The sequence below is a fragment of the Gopherus flavomarginatus genome, chromosome 17 (assembly GCF_025201925.1).
Source record: "Gopherus flavomarginatus isolate rGopFla2 chromosome 17, rGopFla2.mat.asm, whole genome shotgun sequence".
Taxonomy (NCBI): domain Eukaryota; kingdom Metazoa; phylum Chordata; order Testudines; family Testudinidae; genus Gopherus; species Gopherus flavomarginatus.
In genome coordinates, this window is record NC_066633.1 from 20,711,801 (window position 1) to 20,730,921 (window position 19,121).

The window sequence follows — 19,121 nt, forward strand, 5'->3', positions numbered from 1 at the left end:
CCCTCCATTACTCACCATCCCCGCAGTTCCTTCTCTGCGGGCTTGGCAGTGCCCCAAGCCCACCAGGTCCCACCATCTAATTACAGAACTGACGTCAACGCTCCTCTCTGTGCCCATGACACTGACAGTAAACACAGGCTGGCTGCACGCAGGTCCCCAGAGGCACTGCATTAATGGGCCCTGGAGGTGTTTGATAAGAGCCCAATAACAATTAGCCAGGATAATATACCGGGCTGTTTTTAAGTGGCACAGACAGGATGCTGGGCAAAGACGAAGAGCTCAGGGTCCTGTGTCGTCAGGATGCGATGCCATCACTCGGCTTCCCAGAAGGGTCAACAATCAGTGTGCGAAATGAATCCAAGAGGGATGAGAAAGCAAAGCAGGGAGACAGGGCCAATAACCTTGGGAGCCAATCACTGCAAGAGCTGGGGAACAGCATTGTCCTGTGGGTGAGAACATTCAAGGAGGCAGAAAATGGAGCTGGATAATGGTACAAACCAGTGACTATGCCATGGTTGGGGGCACTAGAACAAGGTGGGCGAGGGGCCATGGCCCCATCACTTTATCGGCTGTAAAGGCGAGCAACAGGGGGAGGAGGCGGAGAGGAGCGAGTGGAGGGCGGGGTCTTGGCGGGAAAAGGAGGCACAGGGGTGGGGCCATGGGGAGGAGGGGCAGGGCAAGAGTGGGGCCTCAGGTGGAGGGGCCTTGGGGCAGGACTACGGTTTGGGCACCGGTGGCCTCCCACTTGTATGCAGCTTTTGCCACTCCGGGCCCTGGTGTGCCCACCTACATCACTCATGCGAAAAATGTTGTGCCTTTGTGACGCAGTACGGTCAGCCAAGCCTCCACCATGGATGCGGGTAGGTTAGTGGAAGAATTCTTCAAGAGGTGGATTTAGTACAGTGACGGAGAAACCCCTTCTGTTGCTGTAGCAATTGTCTAAACTCGAGAGACAAAAATCGGAAGGCCTTAGGGCATAGAAGTGCTGTGTCTGCAGAGGCTAGGTAGCCACAGCCTAAAATCATCCAGAATCCTCCTCTCGGGGAAGCATGAAGGCAAAAGAACAGGCACCAGGTGACACCTCCAGAAATATATTTTTAAAAGATCCTGTCAGCTATAGCTCAGCTTTTAAAGCCAATCGAATACAAAACGGAATGAGACAGCGTTCAAACGCTAATCCCATGACAACCAGACTGAGCTCTGCAAGGGACAGGTCCCATTTCCACAAAGGAAACCCCACCTAGGGATCATGCAGGCTGAGAGCTTGTGCTGAGCAACTAGGCAAGAGTAAAGCAAACGTATCTCTTGTAACTTTGCTGATGGCTGCAGGGATCGGCAAAGCAGCCTCAGCCAGGGGAGGAGGAGGAGAAAATGTCCCGCTCCCAATATTCCCTACTCAAACCTCAAGCTCTGGCAGCACAGAGATCGCCACAAAGAGCAGCTCGGTGTGCATTCAACACCCGCCTGCCACTGGAGCTAAGGAGGACCTCATGCAAAATACATTAAGTGACAGCTGATGAAGGAAACGTACAAAGGGGAGCAGCAGAACACCCCTCCGGCACTGTTCTGTCATCACTAGGCGTTTGCACCTCCATTGTTGTACCCACCAGCTGCTACAGGAAATTGTGCCTCCAGGGTTCTAAAGCAGCGGTACTGAGTTCCCCCAGCTGGCTGCGGATGTCCTTCAAACCTGGGGGTGGGTGGGAGAAGGGGGTATCCAACGCCAACCCATGGTGCTCAAGGCTCTGCTCTGAGCTCAGGGCTCAACCACTGTGATCATCTAGTGGGACCTTCTGTGTAACACAGGCCAGAGTTCTAGGAAGAGTGACCAGGCTCTGTGATACTGAAGGTTAATTTCCACTGCCACGAATACATTCCCATTACTGGTAAGTCTAGTTATGATGGGCAGAGTACTTCCATTGCCAGCTACCGCGCCCGATCAGGGACAAACAGAGCCTTGCCATTTACCGGACACCTCCTGTTCTCTCGCGCATCCAGCGAAGCACTGAACTAGGTTTCTGTGCTAAGTAAAGTAATGCAGCATGAGAGGTAGCGATTCAGAGCTGAGCTGCGCGGCCCCTGATATTTCAGGGGAGTCATCTGCACTTTGTAACGGAGAGCAGAATTTAGCCGGCTGTGTACCATGTGCTGGAGCACTAATGCAGCAGGGGAGAGATCCTACTTCATTGCCAATGCCTGCATGGTACGTCCTCTCTGCAATACACTTTAATTCACAATTAAGCCCATAAAAATCCCTGCTTTCAAGGCAACTTGGAGAATTTTACAGTCGGGGGTGAGAGCGGAGTGCAGACTAAGGGTTACACGGAGCCGGCAGGAAGGCCCATTGCTGAACGCACACACATACCAGTGGAGGACCACTTCCTCTGGACACATCTTCCATGTTCATCTTCCACAAACTGCAGGAGGCAAGGGCCACAGGCACGGGAACCAGGGGGGCAGAACTCCCTTCTCTGCAGCGTGCAGTCCAAGCTCCGCGGACAGGACTCCTCTAGAAAAAGGGAGAGAGAAGAGATCCAAGTGAGAATGAGTTTCACAAGATGCACTGTGGATGGGGTAAAATGGCTGTATCCATCCTTACCCTGTGGAACAACAACATGGAGATATTATGGTCATTGCTAGAAATGAGAAACAGAATCCTAGCTACAGCCGGACTGCAAGTATTTGCCTGTGCAAAACACATCCGAGCCACTGCAGGAGAATCGCTAGCCACAAGTTCAGCCCCAACAGAGATGGGGAGGGAGAACAGCTTGGCTGGTGCTGTCAAGCCCAACCCCCCCCCATGCTGGCCAAAGTGGAACAATGTTCTGGCCTAATCCAGAGAGGAACGGGATTAAGGCTTTTACTCAGCCAACACGGACCAATGGAACATCTAGCAGTTTTGTGGGTAAGACACAGGCCTGGGATTAGGAGATCTGGGGTTCTGCAAGATCTGTGGTCAGGGCCAGGTCACCCAGGCTTCCCCATGGGCAATATGGGGACAATGACAGAGGTTGTGAGGCTAAGCTCAGAGGCCACACTGATGAGTGCTATGAAGAGCATACCCAATAGGGACTCCATCCTGTTCTGCAGCTCTGCATTCACCCGTAAGCCTGGCATTGCTCACAGAGAGCGTTGCTGAGCTCTGGACCCATCTCTAGCAGAGCTTTCTGCTATAGCTTACCACTTACCAGCTGCTGTAGCGAAGAGCTTGGTCAGGCTGTGCAGCCTTATGATCCGCTCAGGGCAGTTTAACAGCTAAAGAGACGATGAGCCTAGGGCACCTCGTCCCCGCGTCTCACCCTGAGTCGGGCACGGTTCACCCCAGGTGCGGACAGACTCACCAAGGCCACCAGACCAGCTGTTCCTTGTAAATTACCTCACAACTTGAATCAGCCCAGAGAGCGCAGCAAAAGCCTCCTGCCCAACTGGCTTTTCTCCCTAACTTAACGGTGCTGAGGTCCTCCGAGTTAATGCGATTTCCCAGCCCGGCTCAGTCTGCATGTGACGTCAGACTAACACACGGCACACTGGTTTGCCCCATCACTGAGCTCTCTGTGACCACGCCAGAGAGCCCCCTCTAAAGGAGTCTCCTCAGGGAAACTGCACCCACTGATTTTACCCTCTCACGACTGCCAGCACCTCAGCTAAGTCTCTCTCCTGGGTGAGGTGAGTCGCATGTAGAGGCCAGGGTCAGGGAATAGACTACTGGGTTTTTAGCTCCTGGATACATCCAGTACCATCCTGGGGATTAAGGGAGGCAACCAGCAGGGGGAGCTCTCACCATCCTGGCCCAGAGGGGTAGCAGAGCACCGCTTACCCAAGCCATCTTCAGGAGCAACCGGAGTTCCTCCTCCCCACTCCCACCTTAATTAATCCATTTCTCCTCGAGCCCATATAAGCTGCCTGCTGGCGCACCAGGCAGCTCCTGCCAGCTACCCTGCCCTGTGCCTGGCAGCTCCCCCTGCCTATGTCCAGGAGGGCATCCACACAGCAAGGGCAGACGCCCAGGAGTGCAGGACTCAGTGGATGGTGACAGGATCGTGATGCACTACAGTCCTCGGGCTGGCAACAAGCGAGGGTCACATGCCAGTTGCGCTCACGCAGGGCCGGCTCTAGCATTTTTGCCGCTCCAAGCAGCCAAAAAAAAAAAAAGCCGCATTTACGATCGTCGACAGCTCTACCGCCGCTTCTTCTACAGCGGCAATTCGGTGGCAGGTCCTTCGCTCCGAGAGGGAGTGACAGCCCCGCCGCCGAATTGCTGCTGAACGGCTGCACGTGCCACCCCTCTCTTCACTGGCTGCCCCAGGCACCTGCTTGCTACACTGGTGCCTGGAGCCGGCCCTGTGCTCACGGAGTGTGCTGCAGAGGTCGTTAAGGATCAATATTAAGCCAACATGCTTCAGCCATAAGCCCACCACTAACTGCTGAGGGGAGGGTGAAACTTGACCCATGGGCAGGTTAGTCTATAAAATCACCCAATACCAGGGTTTCTGCCCCTTCCCCTGAAGCATCTGTCCCCTGCCGGAGACAGGACAGTAGGTTAGATGGCCAGGGGGTCTGATCCAGTCTGGCAGCTCCTATTCTCCTAGGTAGAACAGGTCAACATTTTTGGATGGAACAGTTTTTCCCACTGGAAAATGCTGTTTTGAAATTGAAACATTTCATGGGAACATGTTGATTTCAAAGAAACTGGACAAATTTCAGAACAACTTGCATCAAAATGGAATAGTTCATTGAGATCTTATTTCACTTACTTCCCTTTTTAAAAAAAAGTTTAAAATGTAATTGTATTCTATTAATATATATATTTACCATTCTATACAGATTTACTATATTGTACTAGGTTAGAATGCCTTGACATTACTGAAACAAAACATTCCAATATGGATGTTTCAGAAACAAAATATTCCACAATTTCCATTTCAGAGTCAATGTGAAAAGTTTGAATTTTCATCCCAGTTCGTGACAAAAGGGAATTCTGAAGTGTCAGAGCCCCCATGGGATGGAAATGCCATTTGCTGACCAGCTCCGCTCGGAGGTGCTGAACTGGAACAGAGAGCTCATGGGGCAGTAAAGAAGTGAGGAGCACAGTGCTGCCGCAGAGACGTTCCTGTCACCAACCTGCTTTTGGATGCCAGGTCTGGGCGCACAGATCAGCTGTCCTCTTTACGCAGTCACCACCATATGGGTCTGATGATCTAGCACCAGACCTGGACAGTGGACTCGCGCTGTTTTTATTTCACACAAATACAGACTGCTGCGTTGCTTCCTCTCGGACCTCCTGAAGAGCCACTTCTCCCTGCCCCACGGGCACCGACTGCTTTCCCATGTAATTTATGGGTGGGACGACAACAGGCCATTCTTCCAGGTTGTGCTTTGCCTGCTTTGTGGGGGCTAGCATGGCAGACTGACACCTGGAGAGACGCCTCCTGGCAGGGGTGGGCAAGGCAGCTGAACAAAGCGCCCGTGCGCACAGGTGAGCAGGCTGCTGCAGCAGGGGTGAATGGAAAGGGAGTGCTTGGGGGCTGCTCAGCAGCACACCGGCTTGGGAGGACAAGGCCTTTTCCTGTAGCCATATTGTCAAGTCTGAGGCCTTTGTCTGTGGCCATATTAAGAAAGCAGCAGCCATGAGCTAAGAAGCAAAGTCACATCCTCCCTTTCCATCTAAATGACATTAAAACAATGTAATATCGGGCTGTTAAGAAGGCTCCTGTCCTAACAGTACCACCACTACCAGATCACCATCTTAAGAGCTGTTTCTTTAAAGAAAACTGGGTCTGTCTTGCTTGAAATCACTTCTCAACAGCTGTGATTGTAAATCTATACTTCTATTGTTTTGCCTGTAGGATCCTCATTTCTCTATTTATCTGTCTGGTTCTTTGATTGTTTTGGTTTGTTGCGTAGCTAATTTTGCTAGGTGTAAATCAATGAAGGTGGTGGGATATGATTGGTTAATGAATGGTTTTACAGAATGTTAGTATTGGTTAGAAAATGATTTAGGAATTTAGTAAAATTGTTGGTTAAGGTGCAGCTAAGCAGGACTCAAGTTCCACTACATAAACTGGGGTCCAAAAGGAAGTTATTGAGAATCGACTCCAGGACATAGCTGAAGATCAAAACTCCCAGACCTTCGCACTCTGCTAACCACACCGTGCACAAGCTGGAGTCCCCCAGACAACCTGATCCCCAACTGGCCATCAAAAAAATTTCACCTGCCTTATTGGGAGTGGTGAGCATTGCCTGCTTAGCATGTGCATTCTGTTTTGGTGATTGTTAATAGAGGTTAAGGATATTACTGTGTAAGGCTCTTTCACTGGTAAAAGACCCCGTAAACCCACAGCGTAAGGTTCTGCCTGAGCCCGTGGAAGAGTAAGGGTGGGTGCCTGAATTAACAGGGTTACACCTGAGCCCTAGGAATGGCATAAGGGTGAGTGCCCCTAGAGTGTGCGAGGAATAGAAAATGTTGCGCAGGTAACAGGCTCCCCTCTCACGCCCACAGAGTCACTGGCTAGCACTGCAGTGCTCCAGCCCATGGCACATGACAAAGGCTCCCAGGGTGATGGATGGGGCCCAGCGTCACCGAGGGAAGCAGGGTGGCAGGATGAGGGTGTGATACAGCCAGCTCATGGCTGGGGACCGGGGGGGACATGCCCCTGGACTGTCCAAGCTGGGGGAATCGGACCAGCCTGCCTGCTCAGCTGCTGCACAGCCTGTCCCTGCTCTCCGGCCGCCAGTGACAGACGCGTACCAGCTGGGCACCGTGGTGTGTCCTTTAGTCATAAACAGCACAAAGTCAACAGAAACCAGGCTGTGAACAAACAGCAGCTGCTTCCTGGGGGCTCTCTCCCATCAGAGCTCTGGTTTCAGTTTCTAACCAGCGGAGGGAGGTAGAGAAAACCCTCTTCACACACCCCGTCCCCAGAGCCCTTGATGCCAGGCAAGGACAGCCTGGGCCGAGGCCTCTCTGGGGATTGCATTCACTTTATACCAGGTGCCATTTGCCCACCTTCCCATCCTGTGCCCCTGCCCCAGGACCAGGACGGGCCACCGCTAGAGGTGACTCCAGGTTCCTGGCCTGTGAGGGGCACTTCCTAAACGGCTTGGGTAGGCTGTGCCGATGGTCTGGTGCGACGGAGACACGTATCCACTGGAAATCGGCCAGTCAGCCGCTCACTGCAGTGTCAGGGGCTACTTGGAACCCCCGACAGAGTCTCTGGCAACTCCTCGCCCGTCAGTCACCCCTGGACAAGTGACCTAATATTTTTGTGTATGGCAGTCATGACTAGTAACCCCAAGCCAGACCACAGCCCCTCTGTGCTTGATGCTGTACAAACGCAGACAGTCCGTGCCCCAAAGAGCTGACAACCTAGTAATTCCATTACCAACTCCCGCAGCCGTCCCGTCCCTCCTCTGCCCATTTAATTTCTTCTCAATGCACTTACCAACAGAACGGAGCACTGCTCCATCCCGCCTGCAGGCAGGCGACTGAGCCTAGGGTTATCGTCTCCCTTGAAATTCAATCTTTGTTCTCATGGTCCAAGAAGGCCAAAGCATTTACCTGAGCCAGCGCAGAGAGAGACCCCACCATGCATGCTGCAAGGGCACCAGCCCTCCTCCCTGAGCTTGGGGAGCACTGTGACAGAGAAGGGAGTCACCTCCGAAGATTCTCCATGACAAACCCGACAGCCTGTGCTGGAGAGCCCAGACGCGGAGCAGCTGTGCTGCCATGAACAGAGCTCGGCTTGGCACTGAGGAAGTGGGCCTGGTGCACAAGTCAGACCCCCACTCTCAATTCCACTGCAATCACACCCCCACGCACAGGGTCAGCGTCAGTATTTGAGGCAGCAGAGAGGATTCAGCACCTCACTCTCATACACTCAGCCTCTCTCCCCTCGTGTGGCAGGGGAGGCTGTTATCCCCATTGTACAGACGGGAAACCGAGGCACAGAGACACTAAGAGACTTGCCCAAGGCCACGCAGAAGGCCTGTGGCAGAGCAGAGAATTGGATCTCATCTCTTGAATCCCAGGCTAGTCCCCTAACCCCTGACTTCAGCAGTGCCTTGATATTCTCCTGGATGATGCTACTCCCTCACCCATTTAAATCCACTCCTGTAACTTTGCAGCTCAGGGCAGTTTGACGGGCACGAGCTGGTGCTGTTTTCCATTTCTCCTGAAATTAGATGAGGAGTCTCTGCTTTCAGCATCTGCCTGATCTCCCCTCAGTGCTGGGCTCCTCCCTGAGACCTAGAGAGGATCAGAGAGTCAGCACTGAAAGCCAGCCCAGTGCCTCTCTCCTCCTATATAGGACAGGTCAGCTCTTCCATGATATACAGAGCAGCACTGGGCACCACATAATCCACTTGAGCAGCATGGGTTGAACATTCAGCCGGAACTTCCAGGGACATCAAACACAAGGGACAGAAACAGCCACGAACTCAGAGGCAAACGTCCTCAAGGGGCTGGTTGTCCAGGATTTATTTTGCACCTCCTGCTGGAGCACCTGGTGCCAGCCACAGCCAGAGGCGGGATACGGGGCTCGAGGGACCTCAGATGTGATCCGCCCTGGCAATGCCTAGGTCATTGGATTTGTGGCCCATTTAAACAGCTGCCAATCAGGAGCAAAGGGGAGCAAATGAAACATTAGGGAGAGGATTAGAAAGAAAACTGAAAACTGTCAGAAAGGTGAGAAGTGCACGACCAGTGACACAGGTGGAGTTGGACTGCAAAGCCCCCGTGTGGACATGCTCATTCTGGTGTATGAGAGGCCTTTTCGGTTTAGCTTAAAACCCTCCCTCCCTGAGCAACATGAGCTAAACTGGTACAAGCCTCTTAAGCCTAGAAGAGTGAGTCCACACAAGGGTGAAACCTGGGTAACTAGATCGGTTTAAATTCACATCTCCGATTATACCAAAAAACCTTCCCTATGTAGGCAAGGCCTAAGTATGGAAAAATATCCTTAAGGGCTCGCCTGGACATGCTAGTTATTGTAAACTAAAGCAGAGTGTGACAACCCAAAGCGGATTAAGTTAAATCGCACAAAGGCCTCTTAATGTGAACTAGGACTGTTCACACAGGGAGCTATTCCAGGCTATTTCTTGGAGGCCAGCCCTTAGCACAGGTGAGAACCTGAGTAGCTTAGATCTTGGGTGGGGTCTTCAATCCCTCAGAGGCCTGGAGGAAAATTTTCAGAAGCACCTAAGTGATTTAGGAGTCTAAATCCCCTTTTCCAAAGTGAGGGTCACTTAGGTGCCTAATTCCCATTGACAAGGACTTGCTTATACATACAAGGCTTCCTGTTTTAACTATTTTGGTATAGTGAATGTGGTACAACCCCTCCTAGTGCAGACAAGTATCCTGGGCTAAAGGTCCTTTCTACTGGGATAGCTAAACCACTTCCAAGCTGCATCGATAGCCCTTCCAGCTCAGGACATGAGGGACCAGGCATCAGCCCAGCACATCCTGGTTTATGCTGGTGCGAGAAAAGGCTTTCAGGAGTTCAGTTGTTGACAGGCGGTACTAATCCTTTAATCATGCTGGGGAAATTCTTTCACCCCTGGAATGAATCTCCACAAAGCAGCGTCCACTTCCCCACTGAACTCGCAACCAGTGACTGTTTATTTCATGGGAACAAGGACTAACAAGGGGGGAATGTTGACGCAGTCCTCAAACCCAGTAACACCCGACATTTCTGCTTGGCTTGCAGCGGGAGGGGCCTACGAGCCGACAGCAGGAACGCCCTGGCACACGCCTTCTCCTGCTCGGCAACACGCAGAACGTTACGCTCTCTGGTGGAGACTGTCTTCTACATGGTCAGCAAGTGACTAGGAGAGTCGACTGATCAATAGCCATGCCTGCTGCCAGAGTCCAGATTACGCCCAGCTGCAGCAACAGCAGGTAAAGACACCAGTGTCTGGAAACCCATGGAGGTTATTCAGCACCCACCAGCCAGCTCAAAATCAGGTGACAATTCACATCCAGATAGCCGGCACTGGTATGGTCCCCTCACACCGCTCGCTGGGTAACCCTGGCCAGCTGGCAGGCAGGCTGGGACATTCCATTGTCATGGGAAGGTCACGCCCCAACAGCACCACTGATCACACCCATGGGGCACAGAGCAGATCCTCCTCTCAGAGCTTCCTAATCCAGCGAGGGCAGGGTGTGCTGAGCGCCGCTGAACGGCGATGCTTGCCATGCTACCCTCATGTACCCGAGAGTCTGCCAGGAACAGGAAAACCTGACCCCAACACCACAGACATACAAGTACCCAAAGAACAATTTAATAAGGAGAAGTGACCTAATCTGTTCTCTGATTCTAGGTAGGTGACTATTACACAGTTCCCGGTCTCCCTGTGAATAAAGCCAGGGCATGTTTATAGGGAAGAGGCAGGTATGTCTGATCACTGCATCGTAAAAAGGGCCAATCCATCAGGAAATTGCCCTCTAGTGGGAGCCTCTCTTCTTACTATATACAGGCTCTTATTTAAATAGCCAGGAGGAACGATAAGGGACAGATGAGGGACAGCGCTGAGCTCCAGGGACTCCTAGCCATCAAACTGTAGTATTTCAAAATACCAAAATAAGCCTTCTAACAGTTCAAGTAGTATTTTTATTCCCGGTAACCATACACTAAACACTGAGACGAACCCCCCCACACACACACACCCCTACTTATCATCATAGTACATTCCACCAACACAATGCAGCCACCTCTAAAGTGGGACACAGCAAACTCCCACTACAATGTAGTACCAAGGGTGAAGAATATTGTATCCAAATGGGACAGTGGAGGGAATTTGTGGAAGCAGAGCGCAATTTGGCCCAGAAATTGCACTGATTCCCCCTTACTTCTGCAAGCCCCATCTTCATGTTAATTCTTATCTGCCCTCCCCTCCAATCGCTCCAGCAGCACAGCACCCCTAACGCCTGGTTGGACCATTGGTTAAATACTGATCCCAAGTGATGACTGAGGTGACGGTCTGTACCTCGGGGGAACACCCTACAACCCCATGTTCATCCTTATAATATGATTGTGTGGAATCCAGTGCGAAGTTTGTCATGCCGGGTGTCTTCGGAAAGCTCAGGGTGCAATGAGCATTGTTGTTATAGTAATATTATAGGCTGTAATTTCATGTATATAGTTATGAGGCTGAAAATGTGTCTTCATGGCTTAAAACAAGCCCAGGTAAAAACTCTCCAAGGGCAGAGGAGCAGTTCATACCTCATCAGGGCAGGTATGGGACAAACCCAGCCTCACAGGATCAAAGGACACTGGCCTAGGCAGCAAAGGATCTGTTGGACTCTCCAGTGAGTCACCCTCCTTCCTTTGGTCAGTCCGGGACTACAATGAGGTAATGCTCACTTGACTCTGAAAGGGGTGGGGGGGGGGCACAGCCAAGAGAGAAGAAAGAAGATGATAAAAGGGAGAGACATTTGCCATGCTCCTCCTCTCTTCCACCTCCATCTACAGACATCACCACCAAGCAACTGAAACACTGATCAAAGGGGAGAGCCTGGCTGAAGGGCAACCAGACAGCCTGTGGTGAGACGTATCTAAGTTTGTAACAGCATTGAAGGGGTTAAGATCAGCTTAGAACGTGTTTTGCTTTTATTTCATTTGACCAAATCTGACTTCTTGTGCTTTGACTTATAACCACTTAAAATCTCTCTTTGTAGTTAATAAATCTGTTTGTTTATTCTGCCTGAAGCAGCGCGTTTGGTCTGAAGCATGTCAGAGACTCCTCTTGGGATAACAAGCCGGGTACATATCAATTTCATTGTTAAATTGACGAACTCATATAAGCTTGCAGCAGCATCCAGTGGGCATAACTGGACACTACAAGATGGGAGGTTCCTAGGGTTGTGTCTGGGACTGGAGATATTGGTTGGTGTCATTTGCTTGCAAGTAGTTGGGAGCAGGTTACATGCCAGAGGCTGTGCGTGAACACCGCAGGAGTGGGGGTTCTCACAGCGGAGCAGGGTAAGGCTGGCTCCCAGAGTCAAGGATTGGAGTGACCGAGCAGATCACCGGTCTGGATAACACCAGGGGAATGTCACAACTGTCCCCTAGTGACTAACCATCACCACTTTGTGCAGCACCTTGGAGGGCAGGAGGGGTTTTTTCCTTGGAGGGGAGGAGGGGTTCAACCAACCACTGACCAGCATGACCCAGCTTAGCCTGAGAGATGACCAGGCTGCCTGGTCTCGAGGCGCCATTCTATAGGCTGGAAAAAGTATTTTAGGGTTTTAAAACAGCAGATGGGGCTTGCTGTGGGATGTCACTGCAGATTAAAGATACTCGTTATTGAGATCTGCATCAGAACAAGTACAGCAATGGTTCCAGGGGCTGCTGGGCCTGTTCCTTGGGGTTACAGTCACATGCTCTTAGCACAAGGTGAGCTCCCAGCCCACATCGGTCACAGGAGATGCTCACATGGGTTTGCTTGTTATCACAAAAGCAGCACAAACCCTTTGGAAATGTTATCCATCTTGGGAGAGAACAGACTTGAGGCCTTGAAGAGAACGTTCCAGCTTCAACCCCTGAAACCTACTGTGTTCTGTAGTCACTAGAGAACACGGCCAGCCTCAGGGAGTGGTTCTCGTTCACACACGGACAAGCATTTGGAATATTGTTTTCTGGCTCGTGCCTCAGTTTGCCTACACCCAGCTTGGCAGAATTCGTGAACACAGCTGTGGAGAGCTTCTGGAAGTTCAGAACAGTTGCTGCACCGGCAGTTCATTGCCATGGTCTCACTTATTCCTTTACAGGGCACTACATGACACGTGCTTTGTGACGCTGAATTCCAGCTTACAAGTCCCAGAGGTGAGACTCCTGGGGCAGGGGGTTCTCAGGGTGGTCCCCAGCCCGTGGAACTCCATGCCACCAGAAACAATGAGGATCCCAATTCTTGTCTGGTTTTGATCACAAAGTCCCAGGAACCCCACAACTCATAGTGGCGCAGCAGTCCAGTGTCTCCTGGAAGACAATACCACAAGCGATCCATCTTACAAGCGCTATAACCAGAGTTTAACTATTGATATTAATTAGAAACGGCTTAATTATGTGCGTGCAGCATTATAAACTACAGTGAAGGGTGCATCCGAAAGACACGCGGATAGGAACTCTGGTCTGTTTTACCAGGGACTGTAACGTACAGCCCCACCTCAGACCCTGGCCCAGTAACAGCCGTACGAGTTCTGTGCTGACAGGCCTCAGAGGAGAACTATTCCTGGGTGGAATATTCCTACTGCACTTTGAGCCTTTCCTCATTTGAGACTGCATCACACTGCAACCAGACAGCTCCCAGGGGCAACGAGCCAGCAGCTTTGCCTCAAACTGAGGAGGCAGCAAGGCTTTCATTCGCTGGGTCATCAGTTTCCAGCACTCCCCTGATCCCAGTAGAACATGCAGCCTGCCACAAAGGAAGAGGAAGAGCTTGCAACTCTGAGCCAATTGCCATTCCTCCGAGGCAGCCAGCAGGGGGTGCCAATGAGCAATGAATTTTGGGCCTTGCTCAGAGACAAAGCAGGGCCACATTTCTTGGAAGCCTTTACTCTGCAGGCGTGTTCTCTCAATGTCTTCCAATTAGGCCCCATTAGAGACACAGCTAGACTCTGCCAGAGCCCGACATAGAGCCTGCAGAAGTAATCTGATGTGATTTGCTCATAATATTATTCTGCACGCCGCAGCTAGAGAAAGGCTGAAGAGCTTAATGCAAAGAGTTTAAGAGCATTAGGAGGGTGAAAACGAAGTCACTGCTGCTTCCGGAGCCTGATAATTTGCTTATTAAAAGAAAGGCAGCAACAACAGGCTTAAAATAAAGGGCAGGAAGCAACAGGAGAATACTCCATTTAACAATTTAATCCACATGCAGAGAAAACATCAGTACTGCAAACAGTGCAGATTCTTCCACGTCAGACTCCCACACAGCCGTATCAAATATGGAAAGAGCCAGAGAAAAACTAGTGGCAGAAATAGTCTGCATCACACGATGCCTAGTAAGGATGAGACAATGGTTTAGCGTGGAAGGGAACAGGGCTCTTTTACCATTATCTAAAATCAGCTCACTGGATACTCCAGGCAGGATATGAGAGAGAGATTAAGAGCTGGAAACATGGGCTGGTTGAAACTTTTTTGGTTTTGGGGGATGGAAAATCTTGCTTCTTTTGACAACATTTTCTGCAGAAGTGTCTGCCTAAAAACCAAATTTTCGTGGAAAGCAAAGAATTTAAACACCCAGAAACAAACAAAACACCAAAAACCAAAAAAAGAGAGTGTTAAAAATCAAAAATACTTCTAGTCAGAGATTCTGCTGCAGTGTTTCATGAGAGTTGTAGTTCAGGTGCCTCATGGCTCCAGTCTCCTATCGGCCAAGCGTCTTACCTGGACTACACCTCCCATGATGCACTGTGCCAGCTCAGCAAGAACGGAGCCCATGATGCATCGTGGACGATGTAGGCCAGCTAGGGAGCCTGGCCCATGGAAGGGGAATGGGGCCTGAGGCACCTGAACTAGGACTCCCATGAAGCACTGCACTCAATAAAAGTGTTCAGTTTTGGATTGTTCGCCTGGCAGTCTAAGTTTTCCGTGGAATAGAGCCCATTCGCCAACCAGCAAGCCTTGCAGCACCCTTGCTTCCCGACAGGACCTGCCCTCTGGAGCAGTTCCCCCACTCCCTGGAACGGCCCTAGGGGAACCCTTCTGCTAGGCTGACAAGCAGCCGGAAAAGGAGATGAATGCGTCCTGTTGTGCAATCTTGGCCTCTCTCTTCAGTAACAAGGATCTCAAATCACAACCACAGAAATACGGCGCAGCTACGCAGCCAGCATCCCCTTCAGAGGGAAGGCGTTTTGCAGACAGCAAACAACAAGCAATAGTTTCAAAAGTGCAAGAGGATTCCCAGCACCTCTGCACAGATGTCGGAACGCTCACACATGCTAAGCCAAGCTGTTTGGCTCCCTTCGGGTCGTTTCATTACTCACACAGAAAGCTGATTCCACTGTCCCCAATGCACCCAGCTCTCATCAGCCTTCCCCGCCAGAGGGCTACGCCACCTGCAGCTTTGTCACGGCGTCCAGCGTCCTCAAGCTCGCCAGAGAGACGCGTCTAGGAACAGTTCTAACAAGGGTGGGGACAGTCTTTGCTGGCCCCATCTATGCTACAGCTCTGCTTGGAAGGCCACTTGCCAACACTCTCCTCTGGTGCGGTGTCCACGCTGCAGCTTTCTTTCACTGCACGACCATGTGTCAACTGCACTGACCCCGCTGACTAATCAAGCGTGTACCAGCGCATCGTGGGAAAAGCAGGGCAGCTCATCCCAGTGGGAGAACACCAGAGGCCATGAATGCAGAGTCTCTGCCCACGGTGCACTGCTGCAGATGCTGCTCTAGGCCCATCTGAGGGCTGGGGAGGGACCCTCTTCCACAGAGGGTCCTGTCTTCACGCAAAACAAGGGCATTTGGAGCCTGTTCTATGAAAACCACCACGTGCCAGCCTAGGATCTGGGCCGAGGCAAAATACGATTAGCTACCACAGTCAGCAGCGTGTGTGGATACAAACTTATTGCAAAGGGAGTAGCTGTAGATTCAGAAGGGCCTGAGGTAGTGAGGAAAGAATCCAGGCTTCCAGCTTCTGGACCAGAAGGGCTTTGAGTGCGCAGTGCCTTGCTGAATTAAAAATTAGAGAAACAAGGGGGGTGAGGTCTTATCTTTCATTGGATCAAATTCCATTGGTGAAAGAGACAAGCTTTCGAGCACACCCAGAGCTTGTCTTCAGGTCTGGAAAAGCTCATCTCTCTCCCCAACAGAAGTTGGTCCAGTGAAAGATATTCCCTCACCCTCCTTCTGTCTCTAATATCCTGGGACTGACACAGCTATAACACGGCATGCAAAGAAATATGCAGACAGCCGCATGCCAAACATCCCCTATTAACCAGATGGGTGGGGCCACCTGTATGGTAAATCCAAAGACTCTGCCCTACAGATAGCTAAGAGTTAATGTCTCTTTCACCTGGAAAGGGGTAACAAAAAACACCTGACCAGAGGACCAATCAGGAAACAAGACTTTTTCAAATCTGGGTGGAGGGAAGTTTTGGGTGTGAGTTCTTCTTCTTGTGTCTGTGCCCTCTTGGCTCTGAGAGTGATTTTTCTATCTCCTGGCTTTCTAATCTTCTGTTTCCAAGTTGTAAGTACAAGGATAGTAAGACAACAGGTTTATATTGTTTTTCTTTTGTATTTACATGTGTGTAGTTGCTGGAATGTTTTAAATTGTATTCTTTTTGGATAAGGCTGTCCTAACATTTTTTTCCCAAATCTGGACCTTAGCGTCCAAAATATGGGTGTTGCATGAAAACCTCCAAGCTTAGTTACCAGCTTGGACCTGGTATCGCTGCCACCAGCTAAGAATTATACAGTGCCTAGCTCACTGTGGTCTCCCCAAAACCTTCCCTGGGGGACCCCCAGACTCAGATGCCTTGAATCTTACAACAAAGGGAAATAACCCCCTCCCCTTGTTTCCTTGGTACTTCCTCCCAGGCTCCCCTCCCTGGACGACCCTAGGAGATTCCCTGCTTCCAGTCCTGGAAACACAAGTACCGAGAGATCTAATCTCTCCCCCTCACCCAGAGGGTATGCAAAGTCAGGCTTAGTAAATCTAACACAAAGAGATTTCCCCCTTGACTTCTTCCTCCCACCAATTCCCTGGTGAGCTGCAGACTCAATTTCCTGGAGTCCCAACTAAAGAAAAACTCGAACAGGTCTTAAAAAGAAAGCTTTATATAAAAAGAGTGAAAAAGGACATAATATATAGTCTCTGTATCAAGGTGGCAATATACAGGGTCAATTGCTTAAAGGAAAAAAATGAATAAACAGCCTTATCCAAAAAGAATACAATTTAAAACATTCCAGCAACTACACACATGTAAATACAAAAGAAAAACAATATAAACCTATTGTCTTACTATCCTTGTACTTACAACTTGGAAACAGAAGATTAGAAAGCCAGGAGATAGAAAAATCACTCTCAGAGCCGAGAGGGCACAGACACAAGACAAAGAACAAAGAACTCACACCCAAAACTTCCCTCCACCCAGATTTGAAAAAGTCTTGTTTCCTGATTGGTCCTCTGGTCAGGTGTTTTTTGTTACCCCTTTCCAGGTGAAAGAGACATTAACCCTTAGCTATCTGTTTATGACACCCTAATCCTCCCTCCCTGGAGTTACATAGATCATCCCTCTGAATGAGCCAGTCAAGAGGGAAACGGGCCCTGCTTCAAACCTGGCCTATGCAGGAGCACTCAGGAGACAGGAAGCTTGGAAGGAGAATGGAGCCTGCAATTGTTTCACCTCGAGCTGGGCTCTCCTATCTGGCTCAGAGGTTAAGCAGGGTAACGCCTGGCTGGTTCAGGGACAGAATCTGGGAGAGATGTTGGCAATTCAGGAGACACCATTCAGTTCTCCAGGTCAGCAGTGAACAAGCACCTGCCCCTGGGTGTTCAGGGACTCTGCTGACACCGCTTAAGTCAAGATGCTCTGACACGGATGGGAGATATTCTGCGAGAGGCATCAGCTATGTAGCTCTCTCACCGACATTGTCTACACCAGGGGTTAGGTTGGTATAACTATGTCACTGAGGGGTGTAGATTCTTCACACCCTTCAGCAACGTCGTTATACCGATATAAGTCTGTTGTGTAGACAGACTGACTATGGCAGCTACCAGCATTGCTACCCTGCCTATCTATTCCTTACCACAGAGATTCTCCCATCTCTCCATAACACAGATCGCATCTTGAGGGAGATTTTCCCAGAGATGCCTGCCCTCCCATTCATGATCCCGTGACATCCCTGGGCCAGTGACAGCAACAGCTGACACCGAAGAGTAAGAAATGGAGCAAGATGCATTTTAGATTCTTCTGATACGATTGAACAGGTGGAAAAGGAGGAAGAAAGCTCACACCATGTGACCAGGCCGAGATCACTAGCAATCCGCAGACTACAGAGAACTGCTGCCCAGGTGGTGCAGAAATCAGTGCATCATGCAACAGAAAGGTCAGGCATGTGCGCACGAGCCCCAAGTTTTCACAAAAACTCTGTTTTCACAGAAATAGAAGGATGTGGTAGGAGGGAGCAACAAATCAGTCACAAAACACACACTCCATCAACTGCCTCATACAGCACTTGTCACAGAGCAGGAGCTGGATTTCTGCAAATGCTGCTACTCTTAGAAAAAAAACAAAACAAACAGCCAGGAAACGCTGGTCGAAATGTTGGCAATTTAAATTCATTTCTCTGGCTTCTCATTAACACCCACTCCTGAGAGCAGCTTGGAGCCTACTCCCAACCTCCAATGGAGGCGGGTGGCATTAAGAATTTACAGGGAGGAATTATTTGTGTTTACGAAAACAAACGTGAACGATTTAGCAGGGAAAGTCTCCAGACTCGGCGGCTGCGTGCTCGGAGATACAGGTGGCATTAAGGCACATTAAAAGCTTTTTGCCTAACACGACATTCCGCAGCTCATCTCCGAGAGATGATCGTGTTTAAGAAGGGGCTGCCAGAAATAGACAGCATAAAAGCTGTTCTTCCCAGCAGTAAAATAAAAGGAGCAGCTCATGGTTATAAAAAACTAAACCGTGTTTTGTGCCCTGAATTAGCTCTTTACATCCATTGACGTCAAAGGATTTTACGCAAGAGGGCAATTATCATTAGAGCTAGTCTTTTGGATCTCTGTTTGTACCGCACCTAGCACGATGGGGTCCTGGCCTCTAGCTGGGGCTTTAAGGGGCTATGGAAATACACCTCATACATTATGAACAACAATCCCCCCATTTTACAGAAGGGGAAACTGAGCTGTGAGAAGAGCTTTGCTCAGGCAAGTCAGTGATGGAGCCAGGACTATAAACCTGCTCAAACTCCCTGTAGAGCATCCAGAGGGGAAATGACCTCCTGCTCCCCCACCCCTAAAGCTTTCCCCCCGTGCCGCACAGCTGTTCTTCTAGCCCCCAGCGTCTGTGTGGTGATGATAATCCCTAGCTCTTACCTAACACTTTTCATCAAGAGATCTCAAAGAGCTTTACAAAGGAAGTCAGTTATTACTGTCCCCATTTTACAGATGGGGAAACTGAGG

General features: G+C 50.3%; 1 protein-coding gene across 1 annotated transcript in view; it reads right to left on the reverse strand.

The window, feature by feature from the left end:
* Window positions 1–19,121, reverse strand: part of NPDC1 (neural proliferation, differentiation and control 1) — a 124,485-nt gene that overhangs the window by 42,656 nt on the left and 62,708 nt on the right. Inside the window, exon 2 of the mRNA XM_050926423.1 lies at window positions 2,366–2,509. Coding sequence (XP_050782380.1) covers window positions 2,366–2,509 — 144 coding nt within the window. The remainder of the gene's footprint in view (window positions 1–2,365; window positions 2,510–19,121) is intronic.